Below are 17367 nucleotides of genomic sequence, written 5' to 3'. Positions count from 1 at the left end.
ACTAATATTTGTGGGTTTGTGGATTCTTTTCAGGAGATGTTGATGATGGAATTAGGACTTTTAGGTGTGTTGTTCTTCAAATGGATACATGTGTGCAAAAATATGCACACACCTACACTCCTGTGGTGGGAATTCAAGTAACCAAGGAACTCGGTCACTTTGTTAAGATGCATGCTCTGAATTCAGGTTTTTGTAAGGCTTAATCATCAACAGAGTCTTTGGAAGGACTTTGCACTCAGCCACTGTTTTTCTTATGTCTAAAGAAGAATTTCACAGCTTCTAATAGTCACAATGAACAAAGTGATGCAATAAAGACAACAAGACATGCAGAGAGGATGAGACAGTAGCCTTTAGTTTTGCTACTGAGCACCTGGTATTCTTGTCTATTACACAGGTATCTACTAAGAAAAAAACCCCACAGGTCAGCCTATGGAAAAGAATATAAAGACAATCCTATAATAAAGGGTCTCCATCTTAGGAGATAATGGAAAGAAAATAAACTGCAAAGTAATTTGGAAGTTCTTGCTTTCTTGGAAATACTTTGTATCTTGTGGATGTCATCAAAGAACTTCTTTAGGACAGACTGGACACAGTGACAGCTGAATTGGTAGGAGAGTGCACTTCCAAGGGAACTGGTGGTGGCAGGAGAAAAAGGCGAACAGTGTACAATGGGCATCAATCACCATGCCAGACCACTCTGAGAGGGAGCAGTTCAGCAATGTGCACACAAAATAATTCACACGCTACAACTGCTATTACTGCCAGCAGCATCCATGGCATGATTAGATATACCCAGGTCAGTCAAGGCACCATAATCATATCCTGTCCACAGACACAGCAAAAGAATATGTGGGCTACTCAGAAATGAGAAATTCAAGTTCCTTGCAAAAGGAACATGCTAATAATGACCAAAGTGGTGAAATAATGTGATTATATTCACTTTTTACATAAATGCACGAAACTTTATAGACTGATATGCACAATTCATTGTTACTGAAGTAAAAAACGCCAGCCCTCAAAACCAATGGTTATCAATAAAAGTTCACCAAAAAAATCCCAGAAATGCACCACTTAGACTCATGACATAACTTAATGCTACTACAGTCATTTCTACATCAGGCAACAGCAAGAAAAAGAAATTTTAAAGCTATACTGAAAAGCCACACCAGTGTCTCTCATACACTAATTGAGAAGTTGGCTTGGAGAGGAATAGGTATTATTAATTAGACCAGAATAAGTCCCCATTAGTCATATTCCTCAATTCAGAGCAGGAAGACTTTAACTGGAAAATACATCCTTCAAGTGAATCTTTTCAGTGTCCTGACTTCCTTTTCTCCCTATATAGGTCATTTAATCCAAGTTGGTAGTCAGCAAGACTTTTTGCATCAAGAAATAATTGACTAAGCACAGGTCTTTCCAGTGCCTCAGGAAATGTCTGGAGGCCTCCTGTCTCTCCTCACTAAAAAGGAAGCAGTTATTGCATCTGCTGCTCACCTGAGTCAATCATGCTGGACACAAGTGCATATCATAAATTATAAACCTGGAAGCATAAAACTTTGATAATTAAAAAAGAAAAAGGAAATTTTTTTCCTACTAAACACACCATTTCAATACTTAGGAAGATGATTGTTTCATTTGAAGTCTTTTAATTTTACTCAGAGAATAACACAATATACAGCAATGCCAGCTCAAAAATCACCTTGAACAAAACTGCTTTAAAATTTTTTTGCAGATGATTCATGAAGTAAAACAAATCTTTCTTTCTTCGTTCTAATAACAGCCTCATCACAAGACGTCTCCTTGCTACTTATTACTTTAATGACACCCAGTAAAAGAAAGGATTCTGTAGGAGTGGCCTCACCTATGAGTCTACATATCTTTCATCTCTCCCAGTGGGTATATTCTCAAAGAGCCAAGCTACTCTATTAGATTTAGTGGCAGGTGATTTGAATAGCTTTGCAGCTATACAAAACAAAAAGTGAGTTATCCTCTGTGGAGAAAGACAGGAACATGTCAAACAGCTCCTTGCTGTGCAAGTTGCAAGTCACATATTCTCCTCCCATCAACCTACTAAATTACCGTACATCAGCCTTTTCCCTCAACTATTTCCTTTGGACTGTTCAGAAAAACTAGTTAAGCCTTGGGGCAGGGGATGTGAGTACAGAGTAAACTAGTAACATCATCCAAAGTACTGCCTGTATGTTCAGAGAAGCTTTTTTTTCATATTAAGTCTATTGGAAGTAATATACATGATACTCAGTGTACTGGAAATAATTATACAACATTAAGCATGTGGGCAGATATTATACAATGGTGGTTTGTCTTGAAGTCATATTTTAGGTGATGTGCAAATGAACATTTCTGCATGTGATGCTGTCAACTTTAGAATGGCTTAGTCCTCCACTGTGGATCACCCCACACTGCCCAAACACATACATTAGAACTGGAGGTGAAAAAGCTTCAGCTGAAGGTTGTGAACACTCCATAAACAGAGCTAACTTGTCATGCTGTTATGCTACAGATTGCAGTGTGAGAAAAGAGTTTACATCTTCATCAGTTTTACTGGTGCAAAAGAAAATACCTTGATTTTCTGTTACAAACAGCTCAATAGTTGACAAGCCTAAGCACACAGGACTGGAAACAGAGCAGATATCAGCACTAAAAAACACAAAAATGAGATGAGGTTAAATACTGAGAAAGACAGGACACTGAAAATGTGCTCTTGAATTGCAGGTCAAAGAGTAGCATTAGTGGTCAGCTGAAGAGTGCATAGACTGCATAATAGCAGCCTGCAATACACTAAAACTGATCTTAATTTCAAAATTTTGTGTATGTTGCTGGAAATGTTTACAGTGCATTGGAAATGTTTACAGTGCATTATACACTCACACACTCAAAGCAGCTGGGACTATAACCAAATACCCAATTCTTCCAAAGTTTCTCAGTAACACAGGGCTCTTGCTGTCAGCCAAGTGAACTGAGAGCATGGACCCTAAACAATACAGACATGTTGGCTCAGATTCCTAAGATGACAACACAAACTTTGATTTGATACAACAAGGTTTGCTCCAGATGCAGGCTCACTGCCCCAAAGCTAGAAAGGGGCTGACACAGCTGTTGGCTATCAGGTGCTCCTTGTCACTGCCAGGACTCCTGAGGTGCTTCAGTTCTAACTCAAAGCTGTGAAAAAGCTGAGGCTGGATGGCAGCATGATGGCACAAATATGGTATCTTGATATTTTGGTGCAATTGCCCTCAAACATGCAAGGCTTTGTCCCCTTAGATCTGAAATAAAGTACAACTTGGCTTTAACATAAGCGATATGCCTCACCAGACTACCGTTGCCAAGTGTGAGAATTTTGGCCTCTTGATGTCTCAAAAACAAAAAAAGGCTGTGGGATTTTTTTAGCTAGAAGAAATGATTGTATTCTTGTCCACCAAACTAAGTCAACCAGCCATCTCCAGATCTACTATAGTACCAACAACAGCACTGTTTTAATTCAGGCCAGCCTGTACAATTTCTGCCAAAACCATTTAGTTGTTTTTTTTAATCATGAGCTCCTAAAAAACAGTTAATTATAAATTGTTTGTAATTTTAATTTTAACGGTTACTCCTTGTTCTGTCAATGCTGCCTTCTGTGTAGAAACTTACACCATTAAAATACTTTTGAGTTATTTTACTTTAATATTTGGTATCTTCCATTAATGCATTTCAGTTTTGTTATTCTATTACCTTGGGAGCTTATTCTATTCTTTAGACACCTCATATCCTGGAGTAAGATAATTAAACAGTTCTTATAAGTACAATCATTCAGTCAATGAAATATATAATAATACAGTTCATCCATTAGTGGGCTATATCAGAGTTTAAATACCTTACTAATTCTCAGAGCATTGGTTTATCACATACCAGCCCTGCAGCCGATGATGAGCTTTGTGAATGCAACAGTGAGGGTCCAGGAGTAATAAATTTCCGTTTCTCAGCAGTGAGAAACTTTCCCTTCATGTTAATGTTCAGCCTTTTGTCTCTCCATTTAGTAAAGACTTAGCACTAATAGGCCTTCCTTCTATTTTTCATCGACTGTAATAAAATACACGCTTTGACATGCCCCTGCATCCTCTTTCCCAACACAATGCTATTGCAATTCCCTCCAGAACAACCCCCAGGTAACAAACTAATTTTCAACATCTTCGCGAGCTGGGCTTACTGCTTGACACACGACATGCGGGTTCCGCAGCCGCAGAGATGCAGAGGAGAATCCATGGGGGATGAGGTGCGACCTCTCTGGACTTCACTCCACCCACTCCGAGCATCACGTTTTTCCCCTGTAAAATACACAGGAGCGTTCGCGCACTGAACCTTACAATCAGGACATTTATTTTGGCGCTCTCAGGCCCACACGGTCCCTGTCCCCCAGGAACACCAGCCCGGCCAGACGCGCCCCGTGCTGCCGGGGGACACCTCTCGCCGCCATGGCGCCCGGCGCAGGCGAGCGGCGCGTTCTCCCCCGTGTCCGGCCCGAGGGCCAGGCGTTCGGAGCAGCGGCGCTCACGGTCGCTGCCGGCGGCCGCGTTTGGCTCCCCGGGACCTTCCCCCGCTCGTTCCCCAGCCGAGAGCGCCCCGGGGCCGCCAGGCCGCGCTCAGCCCCGCGCCCGGCGCGTCGGGGGCGGCGCCTGCCGGCGGAAAGTGCTGAGTCACGGCGTGACGCGCGGCCGCCGTCACGTGCGGCGCCGGGCTCGGTCCCGCCGCCGCGGCGCCCAGCGCACCCGCGGCACCGAGCGCACCCGCTCCGCTCCGCTCGCGTCCTCGGCCTCCTTCCCTCCCGGCCGGCATGGGGCTGCTGTCGCAGGGCTCGCCGCTGAGCTGGGAGGAGACGCGGCGCTACGCGGAGCACGTGCGGCGGCACGGCATCCTCCAGTTCCTGCACATCTACCGCGCCCTGCGCGACCGCCACAAGGATGTGCTCAAGTGGGGCGACGAGGTGGGTGAGACCCCTGCGAGCGCGGCCTCCGCCGCCCCTGTGGCGGGCGCAGGTGCCGTTCCGGTGCGGCGCGGGTCGGGCCGTGCTGCCCGAGCGGGCCCGGCCGGGCCGCTGGGCCGGAGGGGACGTTGCGGTACCGGCGGGGCTTTGTTTACCTCGCGCACACGCGCGCCCGCCGCACTCCGTTGCGCAGCGCGGCTGCCCCGCGGTTAGCGCGGCTCTGAAACGCTGCAGCAACTTTCAGTGCTTCCGCCTGGCACCGGTCGGTTGGCCCGGCTGCCCCGCGGGAGGTGTATTCCCGGGGCGGTGATGCTCGGCAGCACTCGCTCCTCTCCGGAGTTTGTTTATGCTCCCTCGATGAGTCTTGAGTAAAGCATGTCTATGCCTCGAGTCAAGGCAGTGCCTGCTCGAAGTCGGACTCAGCTTTTGGGAGGAAAGTGACGGAAGCAGGACCGGGGGTGGGCGGGCGGCTCTGCAGTGGCAGCCCTCTCACCGCGTTCCTCCCCTACCCCTGCGTGAAAGGGACTGCCGAGCCATGCTTTACCCCGGAGTTCCCTGGGCGTTTGGTACCTGTTAGCCTGCCTTCTGAGCAAGGATCAGGATGATCGCTCGGGTCATCACTTGAACTTTCTTATAAGTGCTTTGTGCCCGAGGACCGTAACTTTAGTCGCAGGTCTTGGGTGTGTTGCCTTGTAAACCTGCGCTCATCTGTGCCACAGCCTGGCGGTGCTCTGCAAGGAGCAAAGGCTGCCTCCTCTATTCATCAGTTCCCCCAGGAGACGGGGAGCAGCTTCACATGTACTGCACTAGAAGCTGTCCTTGTCCGTGGTGTTGGTGAAGTCCAGCACTGACCACTTGAAGTTGTTGTAGATGCAGTTGCAGGGAAGTTGGAAGAACGGAGTAGGATAGAAGCACTGTGGGGTCTTGGCCATTGCACCTCTGTCTCATGTACAGTTGGCTTTCAGAGCAGCAAAGGCATTTGTGAGGAAACTTCATTCAAGTAATACAAGCTGTTCATAGATGTTCTTTGCCAAAAGAGAATGCTGTTCACCATGTGCATTCTGAGAGAACTTGTCTCTTAAAGTCAGTTCTTTAAATTAACCCTTTTTATAATTCACATAACAGCAGGAAAGGCATCAGCACGCAGAAGTCGCTTCCATGAGTGAGTGGGGGCTTGGCTACTAAAATCTGTTTAATGAAAGTATGTGCACTGTTTTGCAGCTAGAGTGGTGTGGACTCAGAAAGTTTAAATATACTTTTATCTGTTTTTGTCAGACATTTGTGTTCCTGCGTGTCTTCTATGACTGAAGCTGATGAAAGAGTCTCACACTCTTGAGTCCAGGAATATAAACAGTCTTCCTGTTGCTCTGAGACTTAGCTCAAGGGTTTGCTCATTAATCTTTTAAGAGATGGTACTCATTTTTCAATGGGTGTTAGATTTTAGTTGTCCTTGCTTTCTCCGAGTAAGATTTCACAAGATACCTAAGGCTGATCCACTAACAAGCTGGTTAAGCTTCCCTCCTTGTGTTCTGGGCTCATATTTCTGCTGCCTGCCTTGTGTTGTTACTGGTCAGCTGAGTTCAAAAAGTTAACCCAGCAGAAAACTCTTCTTCCATTCAGTTTTTTATGTTGGTTGCTTTTCTCAGCAGAGCTTCAGCTCTTTCACAGGTAGACCCAACAAGCTCTCTTTAATTTGAGGAAAGTACCAGGAGTGTGTGGAGGAAAGGGTCGAGTACAACCAGCCCCTGCAGCACCTGCAGCTGGTCACTTGGTAATCTTAGATGTATGGTGAGACTAGACTCTGAGAGCCTCATTCTTCCTTTGGCCTGGGGACCCTACTGAGCAAAGTGTTTATGCTCAATAAATAGTGGAGCATAATGTCAAAGGAGATACACAGTTCTCTTCTACCATGCCCCAGCATGGCAAGAGGCAGGATTTTAAGAGCAGAATCATTGCAGACATGATTTTGATAAGGAGCTGAGAGCTGTATTAGAAATGTCTGTGAACATTCAGAGAAGATCGGGTAACCTGGTTCATTGTCTACCTCTTCATTTTAGCAAATGCTAATAAATTCAGGTGTGGCAACTTTGTTCTGCTGTGTTATGCAGTTATATATTTTTATGTAACAGCATTTAGGAGTGTGTTAATGGACCAGGTACTTGTAGCCAGTCTGCTCTTGTGCAAACACAAAACTATACCTTGGTCTATAGCTTACTTGAGCTGTGCTGTAGGTAGACTAATGAGGAGGGCAGTAATTTTTTTTCCATTTTTGCTCTCAGATACCTAGTTGTTAGAAAGTGGCGCCACATTTATATGCAGCTTAGGTTAATCAACTGACTAACTGGACAGTTTTAATAAAAAGTCTTGTTTGCACTTTGACCTTCACATCATAAAGTCATAGCCTGAGGGTGTTTAATTGTTTTAAAAACTTCTTGAAGATAGAAATCAAGAATGAAGATGACAGCCCTCATGTAGTGCTAGAGATAAAATCAGAATAAACAAAATTACTTTTGTATTTCTGTGACCGTGTTTGGTGAAAAATGTATCTTGTAAATTTTTAAAGGAATGTTTATGAGAAAAAACTCAACTTCTGTGGCACATACTGAGTTTGTCTTTCAGGGTGTATGTGTGAATACCTGCAAGGTTGTTCCCCATCCAGGTGATGCCTTTGTGAAAAGGAAATACTGTGTTTGCTCATGAGTATAGATACCATCCTTTGCTTTGGTTTGTTTTCATTTGGACTTCCACTTGTCAGTGTGTGTTGTAAGACTCTTTGCAGATCTGTGGGGGTCCCTTGGGTGCTTGTAACCTCCTAGGGGCACCATTCGCTGGGGTTCCAAGGGAATGAAACTGGGGACTTATGTACTGTTTCGTGGGTGTTAGACAGAAGTGTTAAGGCTAAGTGCTAACAGAGCATGGTGGTGGCATCTGTTTTGAAGGGAGTGAGACAGACTCACAGCTTACATTGCAGGGTAGCATTCCCTAGTGCTTCCATCCTCTCCTGAGTAAAGAGCTGTAAAGGTCAAAACATTGGTTCTGCTGCCTTTTGAAAAGTCAACTCTTTTATTGCTTGTAATTTTAATAGAACTAAGAGCTGTTGTCTGTTTTGGGGTAATTTCTTTTTTATTCAATTTTCTGCGACTGCATGAAGCCTTTGCAATGGTAGAAAACAAAAGCCTACCAAATATGAGTATAACAGAGTAAGATTTGCTCCAAAAAAAGCTTTCTAAAGGTCTCCTTAAATTTGCATTTGCAGGCAGGTAAAGGTCTTCTGCCTCTTAATCACCCTTCTACCTCATTTAAAACTGACGGTTGACCTCCCTGTTCATGCTTGACTTCTCCTGGCTGTGGAGAATACAAAACAGTGAACTGTCTCATTATCCCTCATCAAACCTCGCCTTACTATCATTAACTTAATGCTCACAAAGTTTGGGCAACAATTACATGTAGTGGTAACACTCTGTCATGCAAACAAGTACAATCTTCTTGTGTTCTCATCTTCCTCTTCCATCCAATAATCTGTGCTTGACCTCGGGGTTGCAGAGCTGTGATCATTGTTGGGTTTTTTTGGTTTTTTTTTTTTGTTTTTGTTTTTTGGGTTTTTTTTGTGCAGCAGAACCAAAAATCTTTTCAGTACTGTTTCAGAGCTCCAGTACAGCCTATTCTGCTGCTTCCCAGTTTTATCCCAAAAAGCTCCCTTCTGTGCCAGTGTATTATTAGTCTTCTGTGCTGTTCAGCACCTCTTGTCTGCTGATTGCATGCCTCTGACTGACTGATGTTGCTTGAATTTCCCTTTGGAGCTTAATGCGGACACTCGGATCAGGCCAGTGGAATGGCTGGCCCTTGGCATGGCTCTCGCTGCTGTTTTGTGCTGAGCATGCATACAAGTGTAGAGTCACAGCATTGCACACCAACCTACATATACATATGTATTCAGATGCATGTGATATGCATATGAATACATGTTACAAGCATATAATACTTGCCTTCCACAGTCTGTAATACTTGTTTCCACAATCTGTAAAGACTGAGGAAGAGTTGTTTCAGCATAAGAAAATTTTGAGAAAGGTGTGCCAGAAGGAGATCTCTGAAGGAAGGGATTTAGAAAGCAAGCATGGGCAAAACATGACAGTTTTATTTTAAAGTACATGTGAATGAAGTAGGAATCTGACTTGCTCAGCCTTGTTTAGTGAAATTGGACATAATGACCCTTTTGTTGTGTATGAGTCTTGTTCCCATCAGTGTAAGGACCTAGCACACAATAAGCATCTGCAGCTTTCTAAAAGTTGTTTTCTTAATGGAAACCTGAAGTGAAATTTTGAGCCCTTTAAAAAGATTTGATAATGCTGTGTATGAGGCAGCATGAAAAATGTACCACTGCACTGCTTGCAAGTTGAAGTCTTACTGCATTAATTCTAGTTTGGTTTTGGTTCTTTGTTTTCTTTTCTTCCTTTTACCTCTTTCTCAATCCTTTTTAAGCTTCTTTTGATCTTTCTCATGTACACTCAATTCATTCCCCTCCTTATCTTCTAGTTTCTGAATTAGACTTTGTAAATAAGTTAAATGAGAACTAAAATGAACATGTGCTAATCAGCATTTCCTCATGCAAGAAGCAAAACAGCCCTTCTCAGGAGCTACTAGAGGCCAGAGGTTTCTTACCAGAATATCCCAAAGGCGTTGCTTCTGATTAGAGGATGCATGACTCTCTTGAAAGCTTTCTCCTTTTTCTTAATGAAAGGCTGGGCTGTGAAAAGAGCTGTATTTCCTCTTGAGTGACTCTTTCCAGGGAGCCAGCTGTTGCATTAGTGTCTTGTTACAGTTTCTAGCCTGTTACGTTTTTGGGTGTTTCCAAGGCCGTACCAACCTGTAAATGGTATGATTGGAGATGTTACACTACAGTCTGCAGAATTTAAGACTGGTAAAATTATTTCTGCCTATTAAGGAAATGAATTAGGGTTCAGATGCGCACGGTTTGAGGCTCCAGTTTGCCTGTCACCCATTTAAAACCAGGAACAAAATCTAGGGCATTTTTAGCAATGGTGAATCTAGCTCGCCAGCTGCATAAAATAAGTACAGGTACTATCCCTAACGTACATAGAGGAGGTTTTCATCATCTCTTTGCTAAGAAGACAACCAGTGAAGCTTCATGAGAGACAGATATACATGCATAAAATTGTTCAAAAAGAGATAAGAATGGACCAGAACTGCTGAATGAGTAGGTTGAGAGAGCGTCATGGTGTACAGAAAGGTAGTGTTCATTTCTCATTTTGCAAGAAGCTTGGCTAACCTATGGACCAGAAGAGCATATGTCCTTTTACAATAATTACTTATTTTATAAAGCCTAGATGCTCTGTGGAACAAGATGCCACATGATAGCTTTGAAGCTGAGATAGGCATTGACTTACATGGGCAACAAGAATAGACTGTTTACTGTGGTTATTTTAAACTTTACATGCTGCAAGACGTTTGTCCATCTATCCAAACCACTTAGATAATTATATAGTGAGGTGTGGCGTTTCTTTAATGTTTATCTGAAACCTTCTAACTAGCTTTTTGTTTTATATATTACAAATGAAAAAAATAGTTGTTGCATTTTCCAGAATGTCACTTAATATATGGTATTTTTAAAAAATTCATCCAAGTCGTTATACAGATTCATCATCAGAACTATAATGATCCCACATTCTCACTTTGTACAAACTGCTGCAGTGTGCATAAATTGCATTTTTAGAAGCTTTTCTTGGTAATCATGTGCCTATATTAAAGCTAACGGCAACCTGAAGTCTTTTTTTTTTTTTGCATTCTTGTCATTTTAAGACAAATGCTTTTTAGTTTCCCTGTGTGCCAGTGAAATTCCTCAAACAAAATGCATCTTTGATTTTTTAATGCAGAACTTCCCTATGATGACCTCTGCCAAATGTGACATGTGCAGATGCATCTCAGTGGAGCTGTCTTAATCGATGTGCTCACCCGCTGGCAGCTTGGGGGGAAGCAGCACTCGTGAATGATTTCGTTATTTATCACATGTCTACTTATTTACCCTTTCTCTCTGAGCTTTATTTGGCCAAAATAAAGGGACAGTGGAATAATTTATTTACAAATAGACTTAGTGCTTCTGTTATATTTCTTGCATGGATACCTGCTGTTTCAAATAGTGGTGTTTTCTGGGGCTGGGTGTCAAGGTATGATAGTGCATCAGCTTATGCTGCTTGACAGCCACAAGTGTGTATGTGTGCAACCTCTAAAAGGAAAACACTAATGCAGAGATATGTAGCTCTTTAAATCTTGATTCGAGCCTGACAGGTGCCCTTGAAAAGTCTTCATGTTTATTCCTTCCCTGGATACTTTGACTGATTGTAATGAAACTACTTTTTCTGCTTGGTTTTCATCCTGGCATCAGGGAAAACCTAAACTAAACCCTCTAGCTCTCAAAATAAGCACAATGTGCTAACTCCATGATGGTTGATAATTTTACTTCATCTCCCTCTGTTTAGCTCTTCCAGTGGCTGGGTGATAAGATGTGTATGTGTATGATGTAAGGTTGTAGTGCAGCACCAGTGGCCTACCTGAGAGCTGTACTCCCAGATGCACTGTGTGTGTGACAGTGCAAGACTCATTGTAGTTTATACTGACATGCTTTTTGAAAATGTAAATGTGTAATCAGTGATAACCAGCTTGGAAAACTGGTTTTCTGTTATGTGGGATTTTGTTTGGATTTTTATTTAGGGTTTTTTGGGGGTAGTGTGGTTGGTTGGTTGGTTGGGGGTTTTTATGGCTGTTTTTAGGAGGTTTTTTTTAGTAGTTTTTTTCCTAAAGCATAACTGCAGATAACTGCAGGTGGTCATAAATATTGACCCATTCCCATAGTAAACATTTATTTCCTCCTTCCCAATCTCAGATTTTAATCAGAGAAGTTTAAATTACATACTGTTTGTATATTTCTGATAACAAAATATTGTGTTTACAGTGTATTTCCTTCTGTGGATATCAAGTGGATTGCTGTGGTTTTATCATGGGGCATTTTCTGTTGTAATTCCTATTTTTCCTCAGGACCTCTTCTTGCTGTGCAGATGCCTTATTTTAGTTAACAGTATGAGAAAGGGTGAGTCAGAAGGATGAGTACAAGAAAGATTTTATTGTTGATGTTGCATATTCAGTTGTTCGGGTTTTTTATTTTTCTCTCTGATGCAAAAGGTGAATTCGAAACTTGCAGCATTTTGTTTCACAGGTGAATAAACAAAGTTGTCTTTGCTGCAGAAATCTAAAGTTAATATGATCCTAGTCTTTTTAATGATATTAGCCTCAGGTGTTACATAAGTACGGAAGTCAAAGATGACACTTCTTTCTGTAATGCACCACATCTCATTTCTTTAGAATCATGCAAAAGGTTATAACTTCTCAATTTTAATTTTCAATAACCCAGCTTCCTAGTTTGTGGTGTGTGCAGAAGGTTCTGTAGTCATGTTCTGCCATGCATAAAAAAATCTGCAGCCCTGATGTTGTCATGTGGGGGGCGGGGGGAATAGGCAAGAGTGCTTAGCTGTGGCTGGCTGTGTTGACTGAGTTGAGAGTCTTTGCATCCTCTTCGTTTTGTCTATGATAAGGTATAATGTGGCATAGAAGTTCTTAAGTTTTTCATTATTGTCAACGTAATGTAAAACACGTTTGTTTCTGGGACCTGCTTTCTGTGAATTGGTTTTGTTTAGGAGCTGGCAAGAAAAAAACTGGTGCTTTTTTAATTGGATTGCCACTTCCAATCTGCTTGATCAAAATTAAGCATTTTGGGAATTACATTTTAATCTTGGTTCTCCTGTTGCAGATTTTTGAAATTATTTCTGTGGCAGAGAACATCCGTGGTAGTGCGGAAATGCCTTGCCTCATGCCAGTGCACAGTCTGGGGGCTTGCTGGCTCTGTGACACTTGCAGCCTCTGTGACACTTCCAGATTTGTTTTCCTCTGAGTTTTGCTTCCAAGGGCATTAGACTTATTGTAAGATAGTAAAGCTTTCATTAAAGGTACATTACCAGATGTTTATTTCTGTGGCTCCGTTCTTTATCATATCAGTGGTGAGAAGATAACTGCATCAAGAAAACCCACCCTGGGTATTATGTTCTACATCCATCAGAAGTGTTTGTACCTACAGAAAATAATATGCTTTTCCCATCTAACGCTGAAAACTTACAGCAGAGGTTCTTTAATGAACAGTCAGATTATTAAAACTTTGTTCTCCTTTAGGCTGTCATTTAATGATAATGGTATTTTAATGATGCATTAACTGATGAATAAAGATATGGAAGAACTACTTTTTTTTTTCCATAAGTGAGCTTAATAACTTGTGAAAATGGTTTATGTTGTAAGGGACTTTTGAAGATCACTTTGTCAGACTCCGTGCCCTGGGCAAGGACATCTTCCATTTAACCAGGTTGCTCAAAGCCCCATCCAAACTGGCCTTGATCACTTCCAGAAATGGGACATCCACATCTGAGATGGATGATCAGGAGTGTAGTACAAGGCTAACGCAGGTACTGTTTTTCACATGCAGAAAGATGAAGCAATGCTTTTTTCATTGCTTTTCTCTTAAAAAAAAAGCTTCTCTTCAAATCATTCTTCTAAACTATTTCTTCTGTTATATAATCTTGGCACCTTGCTTCTGAGCTTACTAAGGTCCAGACTCTATGCTTACCAGTGTTTTCATAGGCAGAAGTACCTCATTTCACATACTTTGAAAGTTAAAAGTATTTTACTGTTTAACAGCACAGCAGAGGTTTGCTCCCATCTATTGGATAGGTTTTGTTCCCTGCGTAGTTAGCATGATGGTGTTAAATTGAGTGTGCAAGGGCAGGTTTTTATATTGGGAAGCAGACCACTGCCAAGGCAAGTATTTGGATGATGATATGTTGCTGTCCCTGCGTTAGAAAGATAAATTACTTGTCAGTAGAATTGCTGTGTTAAGGTCTAGGGCTTAACATGCTTCTGTGGTCTTAGGTCTAGGGGGAGACCTTAGCAAAGCTTGGGGAGAAGGATGTACTACTGATAGTGAGTACAAAGGACACAGAATTTTCAGGCCGCAAAGACATTTGGCAAAATTCCCAAGATAGGTAATAAACTAACAAAGCCAACTCAGCAACTGCGTGGAGATCAGTTAAAGCTGGGTAAAAGGTAATTCCAACAGTGAGAGATTCCCACTATTGTGGTCCACTGACTCGAGAAACCCACCAACTCCAGAGAAGTACTGAGCATGCAGACTAATTGGCATGAGAAGCAAGAGAATCATTTAACCAACAGAAGGTAGAATTAACAAGAGAACTATATAACTTGTAGTCAGTGAACTGTGATTTCTTTGTTAAAATGTATAAATGCTATAAAGCTTTGATGATAGGGGAGCTGGCAACCTTTTGTGGGTTATCACCTAGCTCCTTGCTTTGCACAAATTAGAATAAAGAAATATTCAGCCTTAAGTTGAAACATGGGTGTTTCCAATTAGACATTAGGAAAAAAATTCACCATTAGGGTAGTCAGACAGATAGGTTACTCAGGGAGGTGATAAAGTCACCATCCCTAGAAATGTTAAATGGGTATCTAGGTCTTGCTTGGATACACGATTTAGTGATTTAGGATTTACAGTGGTCATGTTGGGTTGACAGTTGGACTTGCTGATCCTTCTGGTCTCTTCTAACCTTGAAGATTCTGTGATTAAATAGAGCTGCCTCGTCTTGGTGTGTACATTGGCACTGCTAACGTGTTGTTTTTGATGTGCCTTCATTTTAAGAAGCATTGCTTATGTAGAAATAATATGTGTAATTATGGTCAAACAACTCAGGCATTCAAACAGTTTCAGACATGCTTTCCCATTCCCAGAGAGCTGTCATCTTTCATTTTGCCTCCAGACAAGCCCAGCACAATAGTTTGACTTAATGAATGGAGGGAGAGTGATTGTGGTTCTCTGCAGTTGAGATGCTTCAAGGTCTCACTTGTACTTACAGAGGCGATATAAAAGATTTTCAAAAGCCTGAAATTGTCTTGGTAGCCAGCTGTGAGAAAAGGTCATAGTGAGTGAAGTAGCACTATTCTGGGTGCTAGCAAGCTAATGGAGCATAGTGCTTCTCGAGAAGATTCAGCAGAGTGGAGCAGAGCTGGCGTGGAAGTGCTCTGTAGATGCAGTTACATTGCAAGCCAGTAATTAAGAGGAAGGAACCCTCTAAAGAGCAGTTTTTCCTTGTGTTGGCTCATAAGTAGTTCTGATACTCTAAGTATTTGCTTTAACAAGATTGTATTTGCTTTTTTAATGCATTTAACTGTGAACAATAATTTGTTTTAGGCTTGCTCTGTGTTGGAACAGGGTGGGGGGTTGGACTTTCATCTTTCACTTTGCAACTTTGCTGGCCAAATTGTTGTTCCTTTGCCTGGTAAGGTACCACAGAACTTCTGTGAGCCAGGCAGAGCAGGGGTGGTCAGAGAAATTCATCCACTGGGGTTGCACAGAGCATTGTCTGTCTGCAGGGAGGAGCTGGGATGCCACATCTTGTTCTCAGCAGCCTTGCAGCAGAAGAATGAGAGCACTGACTGGAAACTTGGGTCCAAAGTGGCCATGACAGGGTACATTGTCCTCGCTGCTCTAAGTAAGGCTGATGGTCAGCTGTCTTCATCATGACGTGTATTTTGATTCTTGCTAAGGAGCCTAGTTAAAATTACAGAGAAAAGTGAACTCTAAAGAGCTCAGCAAAGTAACAAATTATGGATGTTGGGTGAAGCCCCTCATATTTGGCCTTTGAACTGGAATCTCTGCCAGGAATGCTGGTGCTCTCAATTTCTCTGAACTTTGTTGTGGATAAAATACATGGGAGAAGTCTGTGAATGATGTCCTGAAGTTGAATGTAAAAAATGTATGAATTTTGAATTTGTTTCTTTCTTTGTAGCCTGTAGGCTAAATCTTTTGATGAACCTAAATTACATTCTTTAAGGATGCCCATTCAGTCAGTCCCTCTGTTTTCAAGATACTCTGTGGGTTACTTGGAACTGTTGGCAGCCATCTGAAGTTTTTTCTTTTCATATTAAAATTAATGGAAGATCGTCTGTGTGTTAAGACAGCTATGAAGATTTAGTCAATGTTTCTGGAGGCAAAAATAATAGTTATTTCTAAATCTAGATGCATAAATGCAATATATGCACTACTGTACTTGAAATATGAAACACTGATTTTTTTGTGTTTGCCTTCTTGACTTAGTGTTTCTTTACACTTTAAACTTCTTTTTTTTTAACTTTCAGTTTGGATTATACAGAAATAATGTTCTCCCCACCAGCTCATTACATCTATATTTGGAGAGGGATTTCTAGGACAGGAGGCTAATCACAGTAGCATACTCACATACGGTGGACAGATGTTCAACTTTGGGTCTCTTGACAGCAGCTGCAGTTCCTGTGCTCTCCCCTCTGCCACCCACTCCCACAAGCAATGTTGGCGGAGGTCAGGCATGTGGCGAGCTTGATGCTCTTTCTGTGTCCATCTGGATGACTCAGACCTGTGGACTCGCATATCCCCTCTAGATTAGGCCAGCTCCTAGTGAGAATTATACTTTTATAAAGCAGGAGATGATGTTGAATGTGGTAGGAAACTGGAAGTCCCTTTTTATTTCTGATATTCAAGATCAAGTGACACTAGAGAGACTGGTGCTGGGCAATAATTAAATCAATGCTCAACTGTGTTCTGGTTGACTATAATCTGTAGTTTTTTCAAGTAGATTATTGTAGCATAATGCACAAAATTGACAAAATATACCATGCAAGAAAGTGTGATCTGCACAGAAACTAGAAATCTTTTTTTTTTTTTTGTTCCTCTAGCAGATGAAAATTTGATCTTATGAAAGATACAGCAAATGTGTATAATTGCTGGATGAGTCCCTCCAGATTTTGTCTTTGATCAGATTCCGTAGAATTACAAACAATCTTGGATAATACTTTAGTCCCAAATCCCAACCAAGGATTATATTTTTTGTGACAGTAGTAAGCAATAAGTTTTCCACAGACACTGAAGCAACCAAAGAACATGAAGACTACACATCTACTTAGAGTGTGCTGTAAAACACGGCGCAAGTTCTCTGTCTTTTGGCAAGCTGCTCTCCTCTTTTCATAAGACTTCTGTACAATATAGACATTGCCATGAGTTGGTGTGCTGCAACTTTAACATGAGCATCTTGTGTGAATCTGAGCTCCTGCGACTGTTTGTTAAATACAGAGGGATGTGGCTCTAGACAGTGTTGGAAAATTAAACTGAGGAGCACAGTACACCTCTGACAGTTTTTGCTGTGAAATTGCAATCTGAATTTCTAACTCTAAGTTGATGTTTGAATTAGATGATTTTTGGAAGTCTTGGAGGCAGTGGTTTGATA

General features: G+C 41.8%; 1 protein-coding gene across 2 annotated transcripts in view; it reads left to right on the top strand.

The window, feature by feature from the left end:
- The first annotated feature begins 4720 nt into the window (after window positions 1-4720).
- GCLC (glutamate-cysteine ligase catalytic subunit) overlaps window positions 4721-17367 on the top strand; it is a 35923-nt gene continuing 23276 nt past the window's right edge. Inside the window, exon 1 of one of the 2 annotated variants that reach the window (XM_002195436.7) lies at window positions 4721-4981. In XM_002195436.7, coding sequence (XP_002195472.4) covers window positions 4832-4981 — 150 coding nt within the window. In that variant the 5' untranslated portion in view covers window positions 4721-4831. The remainder of the gene's footprint in view (window positions 4982-17367) is intronic. The other variant, XM_072926447.1, reaches the window with a different exon arrangement.

This window comes from Taeniopygia guttata, chromosome 3 (genome assembly GCF_048771995.1).
Source record: "Taeniopygia guttata chromosome 3, bTaeGut7.mat, whole genome shotgun sequence".
Lineage (NCBI taxonomy): Eukaryota > Metazoa > Chordata > Aves > Passeriformes > Estrildidae > Taeniopygia > Taeniopygia guttata.
The sequence above is the reverse complement of the archived record's forward strand: the minus strand, read 5'-3'. Positions and strand labels throughout refer to the sequence as shown.